General features: G+C 45.5%; 1 protein-coding gene across 1 annotated transcript; it reads right to left on the bottom strand.

Moving 5' to 3' along the window:
* Window positions 1–525: 525 nt before the first annotated feature.
* LOC148510659 (2-iminobutanoate/2-iminopropanoate deaminase-like) lies at window positions 526–21,650 on the bottom strand. The gene is made up of 6 exons (XM_088442616.1): window positions 21,533–21,650; window positions 18,308–18,413; window positions 16,007–16,061; window positions 13,778–13,846; window positions 11,738–11,793; window positions 526–1,207 (listed from the first exon to the last, which is right to left on the bottom strand). Exons 1-6 carry the CDS (start codon window positions 21,589–21,591, stop codon window positions 1,139–1,141), a joined length of 414 nt encoding a protein of 137 aa, XP_088298742.1. The 5' UTR covers window positions 21,592–21,650; the 3' UTR covers window positions 526–1,138.
* Between the last annotated feature and the right edge of the window lie 709 nt (window positions 21,651–22,359).

The following is a 22,359-nucleotide window of genomic DNA, read 5'->3' as shown; positions in this document are numbered from 1 at the left end:
GTTAACTCAAAGAGAAATACTGCAACAACAGTTTTACTATAAAGCCATAGAGGAATCTATGCAGCAAAGTGCATTCCCTCTGCTGTGTGGAGCTGGTCAGCATAGACCCACCCATTTGTACACCATTAAAATCAAAACACAATAGCTTGTAGTCTGTTCTTGAGGACGTTCAGGATTTTGGTGGTCATCAAGTGAATTGGGAGAACACTGAAAAACCTAGACAAGTATGAGTACAAGGAGTTTCCTGACAAAATAAGAACTTTGAGTAGCAGGTTTCAGATAGATTGGTTAAAGTTTCAAAAATGGAGAGCCCCAAAGCATCAACAATACATTTCTGGAGAAGTTCAAGATGATTTTACATTGATAAGAATCCTGGAGATGTCAGATGACCAATGGAACAATCTGACCTCATGTCAAAATGTCGATTTCCCGTATTTGATGCAAATTATATTTCTGCATTAATAATAAAAACCACAGGGTATAGGAGGAATATTAAAAATAATCCAAGACAAATCTGACTGATAAAAGATGTTTAACCTTTATTACCGACATAATTCCATTACTACCTGGTCGAGTTATTAAAGATTTTAAGCACAATATGTATAATCGAGAGTTGAACGTAAGTCGGTTTTGCTGGTGTATTCTTGCGTGTTTTGCCCTGAGCATTGTCTGGAGCAGAGGGTATGGCAAGCATGGGGCGATGTAGAGTTGTAGTAACACTGGGCGGCTGAGGGGGCATAACTGAGTGGTAATGGGGCATTTGTGCATATGTAGATTTCAGAGAGGGTGTGCCAATGGAATTTTAGGCTATGCAGGGTTTTCATACGCCTAATAATAATTGTTTTCAGACAAATATTTTGCACCAGTGATGATAACAGCTATGAACCCAAGAGTATGGATAGGGGCGGTCTATCCATGAGATGCATACAACACTGCATATGGGCGAATATACACATTTCTTTTCTGTGCGAGCAATTCCAGCCGACTTGTGTCCAACGCTGGCAATGTGCTTGAAGCATCGTAGGACTACTGCATAAAACATTGCTTAGTGCTTAATAAAAAAAAATAAAAAACTCTCCCATAACAGTGTTTCTGCCAAATGCATGGGCACTGGTGGTGTTTTATGTATGATTTCTCCTTATAGTGTAGAAGAAACATCGGTTATAGGCCCGAGGACTGCCACAGCCTCGATCTCCACTCTTCCTCCCTTAAACAAAAAATTAAACAAATGAATGTTTATATGAGCAACTAAAGTTGTTTCCAGTATTAAAAGTAATACTGGCCTATTTATTTAAGTGAATTCCTGTATATAACCTCCCACAGACAGATACATAAAATCCCATATGCAGATATATAATATCACATACACAGAAGGGGTTAGCAGTGACACTTGTGGAGGAACTTACATGAAACTGGTGGATGCATCATTAAAAGACACAGACAGATTAGCTGGTGCCCTGTTTACCTGCCCAAACTGACTCAGAGATTTGGGCAGATATGGTTTTAGCTTAATCTTCCAGAATAGCAGAGCACAGGAGGGGTAAGCGGTGGATGAGGTTCCCCTTAATAATTCTCAAAAGTACTCATCATGTTGGGGGCATGCTCTACATTCCATGTAGGCACTTATTCCCCCCATGTCTCTCTCCCCAGAGACCAGCCCACTGCCGCATACCACCCTGCTGTTCATTATTGGCACGCTACCCTTGGAAGCTAGATTAAGAGGGAGAGAGCGCAGGGGACACTTGCCCCAGGCCTCCCCATCCCAGGGTATTCCACCAGGAGCGTGCAACAGGTACTCTGGGCGAGATGCAGAATAAAGTGTGCGGCAGGTACTTGGGCAGTATGCAGAAAAAAGCGTGCGGCAGGTACTTGGGCAGTATGCAGAATAAATCGTGCGGCAGGTACTTGGGCAGTATGCAGAATAAAGCGTGTGGCAGGTACTTGGGCAGTATGCAGAATAAAGCGTACGGCAGGTACTTTGGGTAAGATGCAGAATAAAGCGTGCGGCAGGTACTTGGGCAGTATGCAGAATAAATCGTGCGGCAGGTACTTGGGCAGTATGCAGAATAAAGCATGCGGCAGGTACTTGGGCAGTATGCAGAATAAAGCGTGCGGCAGGTACTTTGGGTGAGATGCAGAATAAAGCGCGCGGCAGGTACTTTAGGTGAGATGCAGAATAAAGCGTGCGGCAGGTACTTTGGGTGAGATGCAGAATAAAGCATGCGGCAGGTACTTGGGCAGTATGCAGAATAAAGCGTGTGGCAGGTATTTAGGCAGTATGCAGAATAAAGCGTGTGGCAGGTATTTGGGCAGTATGCAGAATAAAGCGTGTGGCAGGTACTTGGGCAGTATGCAGAATAAAGCGTGCGGCAGGTACTTGGGCAGTATGCAGAATAAAGCGTGCGGCAGGTGCTTGGGCAGTATGCAGAATAAATCGTGCGGCAGGTACGTGGGCAGTATGCAGAATAAAGCGTGCGGCAGGTACTTGGCAAGTATGCAGAATAAAGCGTGCGGCAGGTACTTGGGCAGTATGCAGAATAAATCGTACGGCAGGTACTTTGGGTGAGATGCAGAATAAAACATACGGCAGGTACGTGGGCAGTATGCAGAATAAAGCGTGCGGCAGGTACTTGGGCAGTATGCAGAATAAAGCATGCGGCAGGTACTTGGGCAGTATGCAGAATAAATCGTGCGGCAGGTACTTGGGCAGTATGCAGAATAAAGCGTACGGCAGGTACTTTGGGTGAGATGCAGAATAAAGCGTGCGGCAGGTACTTTGGGTGAGATGCAGAATAAAGCGTGCGGAAGGTACTTGGGCAGTATGCAGAATAAATCGTGCGGCAGGTACTTGGATAGTATGCAGAATAAAGCGTGCGGAAGGTACTTGGACAGTGCAGAATAAAGCATGCGGCAGGTAGTTTGGGTGAGATGCAGAATAAATCGTGCGGCAGGTACTTGGGCAGTATGCAGAATAAAGCGTGCGGCAGGTACTTGGGCAGTATGCAGAATAAAGCATGCGGAAGGTACTTGGACAGTGCAGAATAAAGCGTGCGGCAGGTAGTTTGGATGAGATGCAGAATAAATCATGCGGCAGGTACTTGGGCAGTATGCAGAATAAAGTGTGCAGCAGGTACTTTGGGTGAGATGCAGAATAAAGCGTGCGGCAGGTACTTTGGGTGAGATGCAGAATAAATCGTGCGGCAGGTACTTGGGCAGTATGCAGAATAAAGCGTACGGCAGGTACTTTGGGTGAAATGCAGAATAAAGCATGTGGCAGGTATTTTGGGTGAGATGCGGAATAAAGCGTGCGGCAGGTACTTTGGGTGAGATGCAGAATAAAGCGTGCGGCAGGTACTTTGGGTGAGATGCAGAATAAATCGTGCGGCAGGTACTTGGGCAGTATGCAGAATAAAGCGTACGGCAGGTACTTTGGGTGAAATGCAGAATAAAGCATGTGGCAGGTATTTTGGGTGAGATGCGGAATAAAGCGTGCGGCAGGTACTTTGGGTGAGATGCAGAATAAAGCGTGCGGCAGGTACTTTGGGTGAGATGCAGAATAAAGCGTGCAGCAGGTACTTGGGAAGTTTGCAGAATAGAGCGTGTGGCAGGTACTTTGGGGAAAGGAGTAGAATGAATATATATATATATATATATATGTATATATACACACATACACACTAGCTTTGCCCAGGTTAAATCTTTACGCTATTAAATTTTACTATTATGTGGTGTCGTCCAAATTCATCCAGTGGAAGGCCCAGGCTTCCTGGGTCAAAGTTCCGCATGAGGTCTGACCGGGAACCCAACCACTCCATTAGGCATCCCAAACGAATTGCCACCCCTCTGTGAAGTTTTCATCCAAATTCATCCAGTGCAAGGCCCAGAACAGGCTCCCCAGGTCAAAGTTCTGCCCAGTGTCCGGGAGTCAAAGTTCTGCCCAGCGTACACCAACGGGAGGTTCGACTGGGACCTCAACCCCCTAGTATAACTTCTGGGACCCAATGTTACCACTCTGAAGTTTTAGTCCAAATACATCCAGGGGAATGCTCAGAACAGGCTCCCCAGGTCAAAGTTCTGCCCAGCGTACACCAACGGGAGGTCCAACTAGAACCCTAACCCACCTAAAACCTGGCCAGGATCCACTCGCGCTGGTTTCATACCAATCGGTGCAGGGGTGTCCGAATGCATAACCGGACAGACAAATAAACAGACCAATGAATTTTATATTTAAGATTTGTTTATATGTAACCCCCCTTCTATCACTAAAGGGTAACTGGGTTACTAACTCCTATATAGTCTACTGTACCCACCCTTACCCTCTCTCTAAGTGGTGTACCTTTTCCCTATCAGTGCCTCCACCCAAGCTGTATTAACTGGTATTCTGTTCACCGGGCTCGCTTGGGTAAGCCAAGTGCCTAGTACTATACCCTCTATTTCCTATCGTGTAGGATACTGTGTATTGCATACTGTTACCAATATAAAATTGTTATAATAACAAACCATCTGTGTTTATGGATTTCGATGACCACAGATTACCCTCATCGCTCCTCTAGGTAAGTAAGACAATAGTAGATATATCTCAACACCTTTTCTCTTTATAGATATAGGTAAATACTGTACATATTAATAACAATACATTACTACTATGTCACAATCTGTTACATTTATAAGAACATACTACTCCATAACTGAACAATATATATTATATAGATAAACAAATTCCCTTTAATATTGTTGAGAATTTTCACAAATTAGTATTGTAGGTAGCATCTCTTTCTAAGAACAATGAAGCCAAATCCTTTCCTAGAAGTATCCCTTTGGAGAAGCATATTGTAGTGAGGTCCTTAATGATGTCCAGCTGCACTTTAGTGTTCCTGACGACAAATAATTGATATATTTTATCAGTTATGCTGCTGGCTGAAAGATAGATGTGTTTCCTCCATAGGTAGTTTCCAAAAGCTACATATTCATATACTGAAATTGCTGAACATGAGAGTCCAAACTTATCCGGCTCTTAGTTTTGGCTGCAGATGACTGTGCTCCCGTTCCCATCTGTGACAGCTGACCTGTCCCTAGCACAGTGCTTATTTCATTAAAGATACAATCAGCTCATACTGTAGATCCTGTAGTGGTAAGTCAGAGATGCAAGCCTTGGACTTATAAAACTGTATATAATTATTCTATGAGCTTCCCAAATCCTATCACTGCTTGTTTGCTGTAGTTCAGTTATACACTGTTAAATATTCAAGTCTCTCCTTATCCCAGCTTATACTCCCCCAAGGTCTCATTGTCCCTATGCCGCTGGGGATGCGGTGGATATATATATGCCGCTGGGGATGCGGTGGATATATATATGCCACTGGGGATGCGGTGGATATATATATGAATGTAACTGACACCCCTGCACAGGCTTCCAATCCCAACCCTCCACAATATTCTCAAGTCTCCTGATGCTCTGTGAGACTTTGTATGGGATGCAATGTACTGCGGTTACTCACTACTACTGGTGGGCACTACTGCCACTACCAGTCATCCACCTGTCACTATTGGAGCTTTTCACTGATTTCCCTAACGAAGGGGAAATCCCACCTCCACTGACAGCATCCAGATCTGCCTCTCATACCACAGGATGGCTCCCGGCAACCTGGCTCTGGTTGGCAGCTGACCTCTTGATGCAGCCGCTGCTGCTCCACATCCACGCCTGCAGACATGCCCCTCTTCGGGACCACAGCCTCTCAATAGCGGGTGTGTGCCTTAACTCCACCCCACTCACAGCCTCCACCAGTTGCCACCAGTCCCTCTGCGCTGCTCCGCCACCGGGACCTCTGCCTCCTGTCAGCGGTGGGCTTGCACCGCACTACTGACAGCCAATGCTGCTGCCTCCTTCCTGGCTCCACCCCCCTGTGCCCAGCAGCCCACATGGCCATGCTGCCTGGGTCACAGGGAGGTGGGCACACAAGTAGGGTAATGTCAGACTCCTGTCAGCTGCTGCTGATAGCCCTAATCTCTTTATCAAAACCGGACCCTTTTTCCCTGACAGAAACCAAATCACTCCCACCTATATCACTCCGCTCCCTTCTTCTCCAGTGCATGTGCATCCCATACACTGTGCACATCCTCACCACAGGGAAAAAAAGTACCACATAAATTTATATGTAAATACATTAAATATATATATATACATATCATGAACTACAATACTCCATTATAAATACATGACACACATACATTTTACCTCAAGAACTGTGACTGCAGTACATATATATTTAACTCATATATGTACTTATTAATATAGTATGTTATTTAACCCTTAACCAGGGTTACGTATATATATATATATACATACCTCCCAACAGTCCCGTTTTTTTGGGACTGTCCCGCTGTCCCGCCCGCGGGCCGCAGTGTCCCCCGGTGGGGGGGAAGTTGGGGAGAGCACACCCACTGCTCTGCCTAGCAGAGCAGCGGGTGTGCAGAAGGTGAACAGATGCCATGCGCATCGCACGGCATCTGTTCACTAGCGTAGGGAGAGCCTGGGGGGCTGCCCAGCATCTCGGAGAGTGCTGGGCACGCCCCCTATAGTGACAAAAACGGGGGGAAGCCGCGAGGCTCCGCCCCGGTTTCATTTGGCTCCGCCCCCTTTCAGGAGGCCCCGCCCCTTTTCCCTGTCCCTCCTTCCCATCTCCAAAAGTTGGGAGGTATGTATGTATGTATGTATGTATGTATATATATATATATATATATATATATATATTAGTAACGGCGGCAATCCACAATACAGGCAGGCAATACTCGCCTGGGTGCCCTCCAATGGTTATGAAACCAAGCATATACAAAAAAAAACAGCGGCACTCACAGGACTTGAAATAAATGAGACTCACGACTCCAAAGGATCTGCGTTCAACGTTTCAGTCGGCGTGACTTTTATCAAGAACAACAGTGAAATGATACACAACATACCTAAATACCCAGTGACATCCTATAATGTCCACGCTTGACCGCCCGGCCGTCCACCGAGTGAGTGACGTCACAAGGGCAGGACCGGCGCATCCGTGATGACGCGGCTTCTGAGAGCTGCAGGTGCTGCATGTTGGTTCCCAAGGCAAGTAGAAACCACGTGCTATGACGCGGCTAATACGAGCATCAGGTGCCACTGTGGATTACCTTGGCAACCCGGCTCTGTATGAACTCTGCGTAGGGCAAAACAAACCAGCAATCTGAGTGACGCATGCTCAGTAGAGCTCAATGGTGAACATAACATGATGTATGAATACATGTAAAATGGACACATAGTCAAGTTGGTATGAATACAACATAAGTAAATACATGAAATACACAGATGTACGGGCAATGGAATAAATATACTAGCAAGACAAAATGAAAACAATGAGTGGACAGACCTGAAAGGTGAGTGAACAAAACGCTGCTATGCAACAGGTGGTGCATATATAGATTAAAATAAAAATAGAAACCAAAAAATGTGAAACATGCTGTAGACAGGCTATGATGGAAACAAAGCAGATGGAATGCAAGTAGCTAAATAAATATAGCACGTCCATAGCCAAATGGATGGTGAGTGGTACTATGGGGACAGCACTGTCAGCCCTGCATGTGTAGACTGACATACTGATATCATGACAAAAGTCAGTAGTAAGTACAAGCATCTATAAATACTGGAAACAACAAAAAGGAAATGATACTCAGAATCATTGTAAAGCAGCCCAGGTGTACCAATTAAGCGGCCAGGGTTGGACTGGCCCACCGGGGTACAGGGGAAATCCCCAGTGGGCCCCACTGCCTGAGGGCCCACCCCCCTACTCTAGGTGTCAAATTCCAGACCTCAAATCATACATTGTTACTCAATGATATGGTCAGTTACCTGGTAGAGTATTACCACTATAGAAACTACAACCATATTTGCCTATTGGTTAGCCAAGCAGCTCTGGTGGCTGGCCATACCCTCTCTGGGGTCTGGCCACACTCCTTAACCATGGGCCCCTACCACAGCATTCCCCCTGGGGGGCTCTTTATGCCCCAGTCCTACACTGTAAGCGACTGTGAAGCACTAACATGGAAAGGACTAAATATAAGAATATATATATAAGGCATCCAGAAAATAGATGGGCAATGGACAAACACAGGGGAAATGGGAATGGGAAAGTGAATGTATTGACTCAAAGTGTAACCATGGATGATGCCATCTTACAGCACCAGGTATTCCGAGGAGGTGTCCCATCCAAGTACTAGCCTGGCTTACACTGCTTAGCTTCAAAGATCGGACGGTATAAGGCGTGTCCAGTGTATAGTGGCTGTAATCCAGGCATGTATAATCCAGAATATAGGTACGGCCCCTAGGCCTGATTGAGACAAAAAACATCCACAGGGAATGGGAAAGAAGGAATGGAATGACAAGGGAATAATCAGGGAACGATGTCAAGAAGAAAAAAACTAAAGCAATGGCACAATAACAGGCATGAGGTGAAAGTATCAAATTGAACCATGGGGGGTAATTCATACCCAGTAAGTGGTAATAGAGCAATATTGCTCCAGCCAGAAATAAATCGCACCTTAGTAAGAGCATGAGAAAGATAATTGTTCATTGAGTCTGAATGGGGAAACAGTGTTCATTTTATGAATCCAAAATGTCTCAAGTTGGAGAAGTCTTTTCTCTCTATCACTGCCTCTCTTGTTTGGAGGGATGTGATCAATTACTTTATATACCAAGGTGGATAAAGAGTGTCATAGGTTGTTAAAATGGCGTGCCACAGGTTGGTCTACATCTTTTCCTTCCAATGCTTGTCTTATTGCTGTTCGGTGTTGGGCCATACGAATACGGGCCGTGCAGGTGGTTTTTCCTATGTAGACCAGTCCAAAGGGGCAGCGAATCATGTAGATAATGTACTTGGAGGTGCAAGACAGAACATGTTTGATGGGTATGCGTTTTCCGGAATGTGGATGTACAACATCAGGACCTGTTTCTAAATAACCTCAGGTGGTACAACCTGTACAACGATAGCATCCCGTTTTTTTGGTTAGGAAGTGATCAGTGTTTAAAGGCCCACTACTGACATCATTGTATACTAGCCAGTCCTTTAGATTTCTTCCATGTTTGTAGCCAAGCATGATCTTTGAGTTGATTAAGGGTTTGATGGTGTTGTCTGTATTGACAATAGGCCATAAATGTTTGGAGGTGGTATTGATGAATTTACTGGCCACATTGTGTTGATTCACAAATAACATGGTGTTGGTGTTCTTAGGTACGGAGTCGGTTGGCCTGATGGCCAGTTTGTTAGAAGATAGTGCTCTGTGGGCCTGATTCAGAGCTGAACGCTCTGACCAGAGCGCTCGCTCTGAATCAGGGCCCTCCTACCTGCAAATGGAGCGGCCTCATGGCCGCTCGCATAGCTGTGGGTTACCACCCACAGCTTATGTGAGCGTCCATGATGATGGTCGCGATGGTCAAAGACCATCGCGACCATCGGGCTTGCAACGAGAGCCTGCGGTAGGGTCTCGCTTCCGCAAGCCCAGGAGTGATTTTGGCTCTATCAGAGCCAAAATCACTCCCACTGACATCATTACTGATGTCAGTGGGGCCGGACTCAGACGGTAGACGTTCCCATGGGAGCGCCTCCGTCTGGCAGCCACGCCCCTGGCACGCCCACCAAAGGGGACGTGCTGTCACTCACCATCGACAGCACGCCCCCTTTGGTGCGAGACCCCGAGCGACGTATTACTCGTCGCTCGCCGGTTCTCGCGCATTTAAAGTAAGGAGACATCACTCCAGGTCTTGATTAATCAAGTCATGGAGTAGTGTCTCCTTACTTTACTATTTATTGGTGTGAAGTCCTGTGAGTGCTGCCCGCTTTACCTCTCTACATATCCGGACATAGCTGTGGTCTATGGCCAGGAGGGGCTCTCTCTAATTTTATATATATATATATATGATTTCCTTTTTTGCGATTTGTGGCATTTTCAAATACCCAAGCCGTCCGGTCCAAGCTTCAGGTAAAAGGGTTTTATTATCAGATAGCTCAAATTAATTTTTTTGGGAGACTTTGGGCCATATTCAATTAGCCGCTGGAGATCACCTGCAACTAATGGGGGGGATTCCTTGTGCGGGAGTCCACGAGACCCTGCGCGAGAGTCCCCGCAGTTGGACTTTACCACGCGTATAAACGGCCTAATCGGCCTCGTGTGCGAAGGAAAAATACACTGATTACACAGTTATCGCGGAATCAGTGTGTTACGCGCACGAGTCCTGATTTTACGACGCGGGTAAAAAAGCTATTAAATTGAATAGCTAATCCCCATGTTGCGTGTCTTTGGGCCAGCAATTAGTCACGGGTGAACTCCCGCGGCTAATTGAATATGGCCCTTTAAGGTTGTTTATAACTTTTGTGGAGGGACTAATTAATGATGAGGGGATGATGATATATGGCTGTCACTGGGATGGTCTCTGTATTATATGATTTTGCTAGAATTCTCTTTGTATTGTATGGCAGTTATTGGGAATGTTATCTGGGTTGTATGGCATCCATGGAGATGTTCTCTGTATTGTATGGTGGCTACTGGGATGCACTCTGTATAACCCCCTCCCACCCATCTTAACTACTCCAGGTCCCACAAAGTCTTAATCTATCTCTACTACACATGGCGGCTCAACCACTGAAGCTAGAGTCAGGTGTGCAGTCATTGTCCCAGACTTATTACTAGGCCCTGCTGGCTCTCCCTCTGACCACTGTGACTTGTACACAGTTTGCTAAATATTGTGACCATATTCAGACCTGCATGCAACTTAGAACTAGGCCCATTGTGTGCTATCACAAGGTCAGGCTCTTGCACATAAAATATATACACATTTGTTACATTAATACACCCAAGTTGGCCGACTGGTCCACAGTATTGTAGAACCAAGATTATCAATAAGTGTACAAGTATTGGAATAGTTAAATTGCCAATGTATACTGCCACTGTAAATATATTCTAGATGATAATTCCATTAGTGGGCAAGTTCTCTTTGCAGAGCCGAAACTATGGGTGTGCGAGTGATGCTGCCGCTGAGGGCTCTGTGGGTGGCACCATTGCTGCCCCACAGCCCTTGCTACTGACTAGCAGGGTGGCTGGAATGGCACCCTGCAGCCAGTATTTCTGTGGCAGTGACACCTAGAGCATCAATTGAACGCTCTGGGCATGCACCCTACCGTCTGTACAGCCGATCCAGGCAGTGTGGTACTTCTGGCGGCCCCACCCCCTCTGCGAAAGGGCGTTTTAAGAGAGGCCTCCTCTCTCTAGCAGTGCCGCGGCGGCCGGCGGGTGAAGTAGATTCTGGCTTAGTGTCAGAATCTACTGCACATGCGTGGGTCTCCAGGAAAATGGCACCCGCGCTGTGTTCCCGGGGACACCAGTAGTGCGCATGCGCGAGACACCGTGAAATGGGCCGCCGCCATTTTCCCAGTGATTTTTGCAATGGACAGGTAAGTATTAAGACTAAATGGGTGCAGGGTGTGCAGTGTGGGCCCCTCTGGACCCAGGGGCCCATGTGCTCCGCACACCCTGCACCCATTATAGATACGCCCTTGCCTCTGCGCGATGTTGTCACATCATGCACTTAGGGGGCGGGGTCTGCACAGGGTGCTCCGGAACCTTGTAACAGCACTGCCTCTTTGCACTGGAGTATACTATTCCATACAGGAACTATTAAGGTTAAATGTATAATAAGTGCAAATAATTCTGTACTTACTTTTGGCAGAGCAACAACCTGGTAAGCGGCCCTTGCCGGGACATTATTCTGAAAATCTGAGAGACAGACAAAATTGTGTTTAAAGCAAAAAGACAACAATATCAAAATAACCACAATTAAATAATGATTGCTCACACGTGTGCGTGCGTGCATGTGCGTTCCCAAATAATATTTTTTTTAGCTTTTGGTGTTGAGTGTAGTTGTCCACCAACCACATTTGGTTCTTGGAAAACATCACTTTAAACTCTAACCCCCTGTGGTACCACACCTTTCATTACATTTATTTCAACTTTAAAAATTGAGGTTTATGCCTAAATAAATCAAGGGATTTGAAATGACTCTTACAGTGTGCCTGCCACTGCTGCCAGGAAGTTTTGATGAAAAACTAACAAACAATACAGCGTGATAAAAAAAAAAAGTATAATTGTAATATATAGCCAGTAAAAAAAAAAATCTCATTATTTAAAAAAAACAAAAACAACAACAAAAAAAACAACTCAGTGTGTTGCTCTCTGGGTCATAACTGCATTAAACATTATTTAAAATAGCTTTTTGTAGGGGGCAAATGTTCCTGTGGCAGTAATTTTCTGTGATTATACACAGCCAATGTACTGAGTAGGGATGGCCATTGACCAAACATGGATGGTTAACCACCAGTGGCTGATGGTTTCGCCATCGAAGGCAGAGATCCAAAGGTTCACATCCGATGTTTCATACCATCGATATCAACCACCAAAAGTACCATCAATGGCGACCATCGAGAGTTAACCTACCGATGGCCATCCCTAGTACTGACAGCAGGCAGCTTGATGATGTCATAGGATGCTTACCAGGGAGTATACTGTGCATGCTCCTGTCAGTACTTGGGCTGTTCACACTGTCATTAACCACTTAACTGACAAAGCCAACTGTGCTTCAGCTGACAAGGTGCGACTGCACCCACTGTGTTTTTAAATAGGAAATCCGTTCTACAGATGTGCAGGACAGATCTCCTCTGACTCCTTGAACACTCCTGCGGACCCGGCGATTTAGTCAGTTAAGTGGTTAATACTATACAGAAGATTACAAACTTCACATACAAATACAGACGATCCTATACAGCTGTAACATACAGTAAATCTAAACAACTGTTTTGTTACATACTGCCTACTGAAATATCTGTTTAATGAACAGTTGTGTGAAGGTTACCAGTATGCTTTAATGTCCAGCTATTGTTAATTTTTCCATCTGTTAAACATTGTGCCAAGCTTTCAGTAACAGACCATTTATAGAGATGTATAGATTTAGGTACTGAAGATTCTAATATGAATATGTACAATAAAAATTATTATTTAAGGTAGAGAGTAAAGAGGGGTATTTGCATGGGGTGGTGGGGGGACCGGGACAGAGCAGCAGAGAGGGGGCGGAGGATCAGACTTTACTAGTGATAATAATGTAATATGAAAGCTTGTGTTACTTTTTGTTTTAAGTCAGGGGTGGGGAACCTTTTTTCTGCCGAGGGCCATTTTTATATATATAACATTATTTGCGGGCCCGATGCAGGCCACGCCCCCTCCGTGTGATGTTGCACAGGGAAGGGCCACAATCGCCAGTGATTACAGCAATGCCTGGAGCATCCTGAGGATGCCCCGGGGAGTTGTAAGGGCAGAGGTGTGACCATCTGAAGCATCCTAAAGACTCTCCAGGCGGCACTGCTGCATAGATTCTGGCTGCAGGGTGCTGTTATAGGCACCCTGATAGCCAGATGAGGCTAGCAGAGAAAAGCTCAGAGGGCCAGACCAAATGATTCCGGGGGCCTTATACGGCCCCCGGGCCTGAGGTTCCCCATCTCTGTTTTAAGCTTTAACTCTCTGAACCGAAGTTACCTTTTAGCACAAACAGTATAGATGCAGATAACGTGTGTGCCTTATTTTTTGATTAATGCCCAGTCGCCAGTGAAGCTATTTACAGAGGCAAAAATTAACACAGATCTTTACCATATGGGTAAAGAGGAATTTGGTTATATCTTCATTTATTTGCTGTTTTCTTACAAATACTTACACTGCTTGTAAACTTCATTAACGTCATCAAAATCCTTGATATCAGCCAATAATACGGTTGCTTTCACTACTGAAAAAGACACAGAACATATATATTCTTATAATGGTATACTTCAATTATTAACGGATAACAGAGGACAATAGTGTTCAGATAGGTAGCATAGCTTTTCCACAGGTAACCCAATGGTTAGGTGCACACATCTGTACCACAGATATCCTATGCTGCCAAAATGGTAATGCCGATATATTTGTTATGAGTAAAGCTAGCCACCCACTCTGTTCCATGTTGTAGATCCGGGCCAGATGCAATTAGCCTGGACCTATTCAATTATTATGCATTTTCCTCGTGCGTAAAGCTGTGGCTAACACGCGTTAACCCATAGACTCTGCGTTAAGTGCCCAAAATCTGTGTCTTACAGCACGTGTTAATCCCCTCTCTGGGGCTACACACGCTCGGTACTAGCATTCAATTTGGTAGCTCAGGGCAGAGCAATTAAACCTTGTGGCTAACTGAATCCGCCTCTGAATATGGAACCTATATAGGATCCTTGCTGGGCATCGCGGCCATTCTGGGGCCACACACATATTAGTAGAGGTCCAATTGCACAACATCATGATACCTCAGCATACTGTACATAGCCAGCAACTGGTAAAGGAATGGATTACAAATCAGCAAGACATACGGTATCTGATAATGTTCATCTCAAATAATGTACAAAAATTAATGTGCAAGAATATGCTAACCTTGCTGTGATAGTAAATAGACAGGAGGCCTCCGTCCCCCGGAACATATGGTTCCTAATTGCTAATGTTGTGATTAGGATCAGGTGTTTTATTGCCATCAGAATGGCCTATACATGGGGCATATCTGGTCATAGAGCCTGAGCACTAAGGGCAGGGGCATAGCCAGATCTATAGGGGCCCCATAGGTCTAGCTACACCCCTGGTCATGACTGGACTGTAACAGGGCATTCTTACATAGTAAAAGTACAAAAAGGACATGTTGATGAAATTGCAGGCTCTGCAGACATATCGGGCAGGATGTAATAGGGTCAGAGTTTTTTGTGTGAGACAAACTCGGACTCTCTCGCACAAGGTCTGAGCGTGTCTCACAACTCGCCAACTGTAATAGCCTGCGAATTGTGAGTTTGAGGCTATTACATTATGCGAGTCCGGGTGAGTTTTCTCCTATGAAAACCGACTAGTTAATGCGACTAGATTTGTGAAGATCCGTGAAGGCTTCTGTGTTTTTAAAAAAAGCAAACAGAAAAAACAAATGATGTGCGTTTCCCCCTCCCAAAAAAAAAAGCATAACCACCCCAGGGCTCTGTTGAGCCTGTTATGGTTCTTAAAATACAGGGGACATAAATCGTAGTGGTCCCCTGTATTTTAAGAACCAGCATCGGGCTCTGTAGAGCCTGTCCTGGTTATTAAAATACAGGGTTTTTTATGAACCAGCACAAGGCTCTGCTGAGCTGGTCTTGGTTGTGGAAATACAGGGGACAAAATGAGTAGGGGGTCCCCTGAATTTTCCATAACCAGCACGGACTCTTTCTAGCGGGGTTTAATGCCGCAGCCTTACACCATACCGCTAGTCAGCCATGTCCCTGGATCCCTGGGGAGTTGGGGACCCCCCCAATAAAGGGGTTCCCCCTCTACAGGGCACCCCAGGTCTGGGCAGATAGCCCGAGGCTATCCCCCGCACCCCTGGCCAGTGGGAGCCGGTTTGATTGTGTATAAAAGTGTGTGCATAAAATAGATTTAATAATATTGTCATTTGCTGAAGAACTAGAGGTCCCAGCAAGCTGTTCCTGCAAGCTGGTACTTGGAGAACCGCAAGACAACTTCACACGCTGTGACTACCGGCGATTATCAGTGAAATATTACCGAGGTGCAATTTCCTGCATCAAAGAGTGAGCATATTACATACTGGATGTTATTGTACTTAATAAACACAGTGTAGACTATACATTTATTTTTTTTATTTTCGGTACCCGCACAATACAAAACTAACAGTTGGAGAAGCATTAGAGCTACCCTTCTTTCTACATATACTCTTTGTGGAACTTTATTGGATGAAGTTCGTCAGTTCACAGCCGCATACTCAACCTTTGGTGTGTCTTCTTCCTTTGGCGCGGATCTTTCTATCAGAACCTGGGATAGACACCTAATAACACTAATTATATTATGTCACATTATACTTTTTCAAGCAAGAAAACAACCCACATACCATTGCTATAATCACATCCTGCCGCCTTCAGGATTTCTCCCATATTCAGCAAAGCCTGGTTACAACATGAATATTTAAATATAGAGTTAAGGTTTGAATTTGTTGCACAATCTTATATTTTTGTATTTTATTTACTTGCTCTTAAAGTCACCACATATGTTAAAACACATATACATCACTAAATTTAAGCACAAGAATCACATACAGGGGCATAACTAGATATTTCAAGGCCCCATAGCATAAGTTTATAAGGAACCCCATGTACCACCCAATGGTGAAAAAAAGTATATAACACATGTAACTTTCACAAGGAAAATGGCCCCTGATCACGTCTGCAAAGTCAGAAAATAATGGGGACGTCTATGAAAATAAGTGTGTTGGAAAACTGCTTTTCACCATAGCAACCAATCAGATTCTCCTATTGCAATTTAGAATATGAAACAGAACACCTGATTGGTGGTTATAATGGTAGCACTTAAAGTTTTAATTTAAGGGGGCCTTTTATCATTAACTATTTGTGGCATATTCCCCAAAAGACGCCAATTTTCGGGGGATATCTGCAAATAATTAGCATCTCCGATATCAGCTGTGTTCCTTCCATTTCCGACAGCAGCCACAACCCCCATTGGTTTCTATGGGGGATGCAATGCTGTCAGATTACCAAGCTCTACAATGCGAAGGCTATGGGCTACAGATCGAAAAAATAACCGGCATAAGGGTTCCGGAGGAATGGCCGAGGCGCATGCGTGGTCTATTGACCACGCATGCGCTTGACACCTGCCACAGGAATGAAGGGACCGCTGGCGCGGTCACTTCACTCCAGGCACACCACCTTTGGAGCCCCTGTCCCTGCGGGTGGCCCTGTGATACATTTGGCCGATATGATTGCATACTGTGTATGTGAGCATTGATAAATGGGGACCTATGTCCGGCGGTTCAAATCCCAACGCCGGAAGACCGGCAGCAGTGAAGATCCTGACAGCTAAAAAGGTAAGTATTACTAACCCTACTCCCCACCCCTAACTCTAACGCTCCTTTAGGGGTGCCTAACCCTAACCTCCCCCCCTAGTGCCTAACCCTAACCCCCTCCTAAGTGCCTAAAGCAAACTCCCCCGTCCCCGCAGCCTAAACCTAAATCTCCCCCCGGGGGTGCCTGACCCTAACCCCCCCTTCCCCTAGCCTAACCCTCCCGGTGGGGGGTGCCTAACCCTAAGCTCCCCGCAGGAACCCTGACACCTAACCCTCCCCGCAGCTGTCCACGCCCGCCGCCCGGCTTACCTTTGTTCGGTATGCCGGGCGTCGGGCTTCCGGTGTAGGTATAATGACAGGCATCGGGATTTCGACGCCTGTCATTAATACCCTGCCAGTACTTGACAGTTGGGAAGCCGGCAGTCGGCAATTCGACCATTGGCTTCCTGACTGCATCCCGATAAATGAGCCCCTAAATGTCCCCCATTGGAACTATAACCTTGTATAGTACATTGCTGATCACTGGAGGGCAGGAGTGGGGGCAAGAAGCTGCTGTGGAGATGTCCTGAGGTCCTGATTTAGCAGTACACGGGAATCTGCGCAGGCGTCTGACCGGTTCTGCGCATGTGCAGAACGAGTCTGCAATCCCGCACGGCAGCAGACTGTCATTGATTGAGAGTCTACTGCTGCTTGTGGGTGGGGAGGGGGCAGAGACAGCTTCCTTTTCTTAAAATGGAGGCGTGTCGCCACCGTTGGGGGGGTGGGAAGAAGCCAGGATCTCTGTTGGCTGACGGCGATTTCCTGGCTTCTTTCTCACATCTGCGGCGGCCGGCTTGCGTGACCCCATGGGGTCACTTAGCTGGCCGATGTTCCTGCAGATTATACAATGCTAGGAGTTGTACAACGCAGCTCGGATAAGTAATGAAGCAGGAGGTGTGATGCCTCCTGCTGCATTACCACATCTGCAAAGATGGAGTTGCAAAGCTGCCTGCGTACAGCTTTGTAATTCCGTATAGTACTGTATCCAGCCCTGAAGTGTAAGCAGCATCTGGCATTCCGGGCACTATTTGATCCCAGGAGCATACCTCTATTTTGTCTGACAGTATGGTGGATGTAAACCACAGCTCTGAGGCTGTGGACGGCTGTAACAGTGAGTAACTTAATAACATGTATACAGTATATGGACAGCAATTAGAATTACGGTTCCGTCAACATCTTCTCTATCCGAGCTGCCAGGAGTCAAACAATACAATTTTTATTTTTTATTTTTATTTGAATGTCAGTATATAAAAACGTTATGGATGAAAAAGTGGCACATAAATATTATTTTACCTGCTTTGCCTCATTCTTAGTCCCACCAGGCACAAGCTGTCCACTCGTAGCATCTATACCAATCAGCCCAGATACGTATACGGTCTTATCCACCACCACGGCTTGACTGGAATGCAGGACCGACACCGTACATTACCAAACACGTTTATGTTTCATTAAACACAATATATAATGTTATCTAATATTATAAGGTCCTGAACATCAAGCAATTCTGATCATGTATTAATTTGGTACTCCAGACACAACACCTTGAAGGTTACATGTTAAATCAATATCACGTAGGTTCTCCAGCCGTTATGGAACTACAAGCACCAGCATGTCCTGCAACCCCTATTTTGCAAATCATGATCTCTATAACTGTAATCTGTATGCTGTGAATGGCAGCTACTGACAGATCAGATGTGTGCTATGAGGACATGCTTGGTGCAGGGTGTCAGCCCAGGACTGAGGCAGAGAGGGTGGTGATGGGAAGTGATGGAGGCCTGAGGTCTGATTGGACATTACAGGACGACTCCCCGTCTATTTTGTGTCACTTATTTAGAAACGGGTCAAAGGTCCTCATTCCACGGCTAGAAGTAAACGGCTCGCACTTCACAGACTCCTGTGTTGGTCCCCTAAATCACACACGCCAAAGCTGTCTCTTACAGATCATACATGTAGTATGTCTATTACATGTAACATACTTCCTATGTATATCCAGCATTATTATGATCATCATCAAACATTATATTGCAAAAAATTAATCATTGACATCAGTCCCGTTCCCAGTCTATATTCTCTACTTTTTGCTGAAATGTTGAAGGAAGCTGGTGGAACATACAAACTCCACACAAATAGTGCACTGCATGGAATCAAACTCATTTTCCAACACAGCAAGGCAGCAATGCCAATCACCATAACAAGGGGTAAATTTACTAAGATGGGAGTTCTATTTAAGAAGTGATGTTGCCCATAGCAACCAATCAGATCCTACTTCTCATTTATCTAGCACATTCTAGAAGATAATACCTGGAATCTGATTGGTTGCTATGGGCAACATCACTTCTTAATAGAACTCCCATATTAGTGAATGTACCCCTAAGACTGCAAAGCAATTAAAAAGCTTAAACAGCTACAATTGAATAACTTTTATGAAGTCTAGTTATCTGAGCTAAAACAAAGTTAAATTATTACTTGTGTTACACTGGGGGAGATGTATTATTAAGGCACATATTGTGCAGCTAAAGGTGCTCCTGCTTCACAGATTATCGAAGCAAAGCAGGAAGCAATAACGCCAAAATGTATTAACGTCTCAGCAGCCGGAGTGGAGAGAGAAAACTACACCCTCCCCAATGAGTACACCCCTCTGTGCAGCGCCCTAGACTTTGTTGCTGTAACAATGTTGCGTCTCAACATCTTCTGTGAGTACCCTATAATTTAAAGTACGGAGAGCATTATCCCATCTCTCTTAAGGTAATTATCAATTTTCTCCTGAAATGCTAAATAATCTCACTCTGTGACCTATGTATTATGTAATATCTGCAGGACATTCCTCCAGAACAGACATTTTTGGGGGATACACGCAAATATTAAAAATCCCCCATGTGTGCTATGTAGGGATCGCAGCAGATATCTCTCATATCTGCCGTGGGCAATCCATTTTCATCCACAAATGTAGGTTTATATGGGGGCTGCTGTGCTTATTGACTTACCAAGGTTTGGAATCTAAAGCATTCCGGAACTTTGCCCTATAGGCAGGGCTGTAGAGTACCTTCCCGGGTCTAGGTAATGACAAGGGGGTGTGACCTAATGTAAGGAGGCGTGGCCACGCCCCCCGCTAAATAAAAAAGAGATATTATGGGGGTCTATTCATAAAGCAGTGATAAGTCCTGTTTAGCTGGAAACAGGGCTTTTCACTGCTTTCGGAAAATCATAGAGAGGGTTACCGTGGAGATGGTTCTTCCTTCTCCAGCGGTACCCTCGTTTCGTGAATGAATAGCATCACCATACTGTTGTATGGTGAGTGTGATTCATGAAGGAATGGAAAGTTCAGCTGTCCATTCCTCTCCTGTGGTACAGATTCGCTATCTCTACCGCAGGCCGAACAAAGCAGGAAACTGCATACTTCCCTGCTCTCTGCCCTGCACCCGGCGCTGGCTCCGCTCCCTTTTCCCAGCGTCCTTTGCAGCAGGTCCTACCTGCTGCTCTCGGACGCAGACGCATGCGTAGTAAGAATACATGCATATCGTGCTCTCGATTTGTCTGTATTCTCACTGAGCCCAGGGATCGCGGAGGGGCCGGACAGCGCCTGAAGACGCCGGAGAGGTAAGTATACATGAATGGCTACTGAACATCACTATATATCGCATCAATGTGATGCGATATATAGTGATGTTTATCGTGAGCCACTTCATGTTCTTTATGAATAGACCCCTATCTGCGCTCCACAAGGTGGGGGAGCATAATTTTGTCCCTCATCCAGGGGCAGATCCGGGCTGGGGGGGGGGAAGGGCGCGATCAGTGCGTTCCCTCTCCCCTCCTATCTGGCACAGGCGACTGCTGCTGCGCTCAGAGACAGCAGAAATCTCCCTGTACGCACTGCAACCCAACACACAACAGCGATTGCTGGGCCCTGCTGCCACTGACAAGAGGGGGGAGCAGTGGACCCTGGGCCCCTCCAGCAAGCCGGGGCCCGGGTATTCGGTACCTGTTCCCCACTCATGGCGCCCCCGCTATTAGGTAATGCCATCTCTATATGGAGTTATTCTATAGTAGCCTTTGGGCTTCTATTTCACATTTCTTTCAGAAAGGGATCCTCCGGAACCCTCATCCGTTGGGCCCCGGTGATACATGCTCCGGCCGACGGATATCACGATGCTTCAAGCTCTCCGCCAGGATGGGCTTTTACTGTAGCCCGTCTCCTTGCAAGAGACAAGTAAAAAATTCATGTGAAAATATTACTTTACCTGTTGCAAATTTACACAAAAAATATTTAATCACATCTGCAGTAAATATGCAGATTGTGATAAATATGCACCTCTGGGTCCTGATTTGCCTTATTGTAGCTCAGCACCATTTACAACAGGCTGTACTTGAAGGTCTTTTTTCAACATTGCTAACTATAGAAACATTAATACTCAGAGAATACAAACGATACAAAGATACATTCAATAGAACAGACAAATATTTCTAATACAACGGGTCATACACGACAGTTACAGTAAAATAAACAGCACGACTTCATACCTGTAAACCCCTTTGATAACAGGTGCTTTTGGTGTATAGATAATGCGTCGTAGTGACATGATATATTCTCAGTCACAGATTCTGGATTAACAGCCGGATGATTTCAACAGCAGATGTAACCTTTGGTTTTTACTGACAAGAGGAGTCACCCAGGTTGTGATCAGAAACCTGACTGGCTCTGGCTGACCAATGAAAATAACATTACTTTGGGAAATGCTGAATGGACAATTGTATAATCTGAGGTTAATTATGATTAACCATTTACAACTTCTACTGTACGTATTTCCAGGAATATTTGACTGTATACATATATATTTGAAATTATAAATTAAAAATTGTGCTAAATAGATCATCTCTTTGGCCTAGGAGTGCCGTCAAAATAATTTTAAGGGCCTAAGGGGGAGATGTATTAACGGCAAATTGCGGTAAAACCCCCGAAAATGCAGTTTTCGGGGGTTTTACCGCATTCCCCGTATGGTGGCGATACCCAATAGAAGCCTATGGGCTTCTTAGCGCGACGCTCGGGGCTGGGAGGGATCCGATCGGATCCCTCCCATGAGCCCCCGCGGCCCGCGGCCTTCTGCGCATGCGCAGAAGGACTTCTGGGTGTTCAACCCGGAAGTCCCTCTGCCCGGCAGCATCGCAAAGGACAGCTCTCATCGAGAGAGCTGTCCTTTGCGAAATCCTTAGTACATACCGCGGTAATGAACCGCGGTATGTACGTGAAGTCGGGGGGGATGTACCGCAACGGCGATGTCGCCGTTAATACATCTCCCCCTAAGAGAGTCGTGAACGAACACTGAAAGTATTATTGCGGCTTTTACATG

This window comes from Taudactylus pleione, unplaced genomic scaffold (genome assembly GCF_031769625.1).
Source record: "Taudactylus pleione unplaced genomic scaffold, aTauple2 ptg000314l, whole genome shotgun sequence".
Lineage (NCBI taxonomy): Eukaryota > Metazoa > Chordata > Amphibia > Anura > Myobatrachidae > Taudactylus > Taudactylus pleione.
Note: the sequence above shows the minus strand (reverse complement) of the source record. Positions and strands in the feature narration are given on the sequence as shown.

What these genes read in the sequence shown, in the direction of transcription:
- LOC148510659 (XM_088442616.1), bottom strand. Translation starts at nt 21,591, where the DNA reads ATGTCACTACGACGCATTATCTATACACCAAAAGCACCTGTTATCAAA. An exon ending in GTTATCAAAGGGGTTTACAG is followed by an intron (nt 18,414 to 21,532) that starts GTATGAAGTCGT and finishes CCTGCATTCCAG; the next exon opens with TCAAGCCGTGGTGGTGGATA. An exon ending in AGGTTGTTGCTCTGCCAAAA is followed by an intron (nt 1,208 to 11,737) that starts GTAAGTACAGAA and finishes TTTTTGTTTAAG; the next exon opens with GGAGGAAGAGTGGAGATCGA.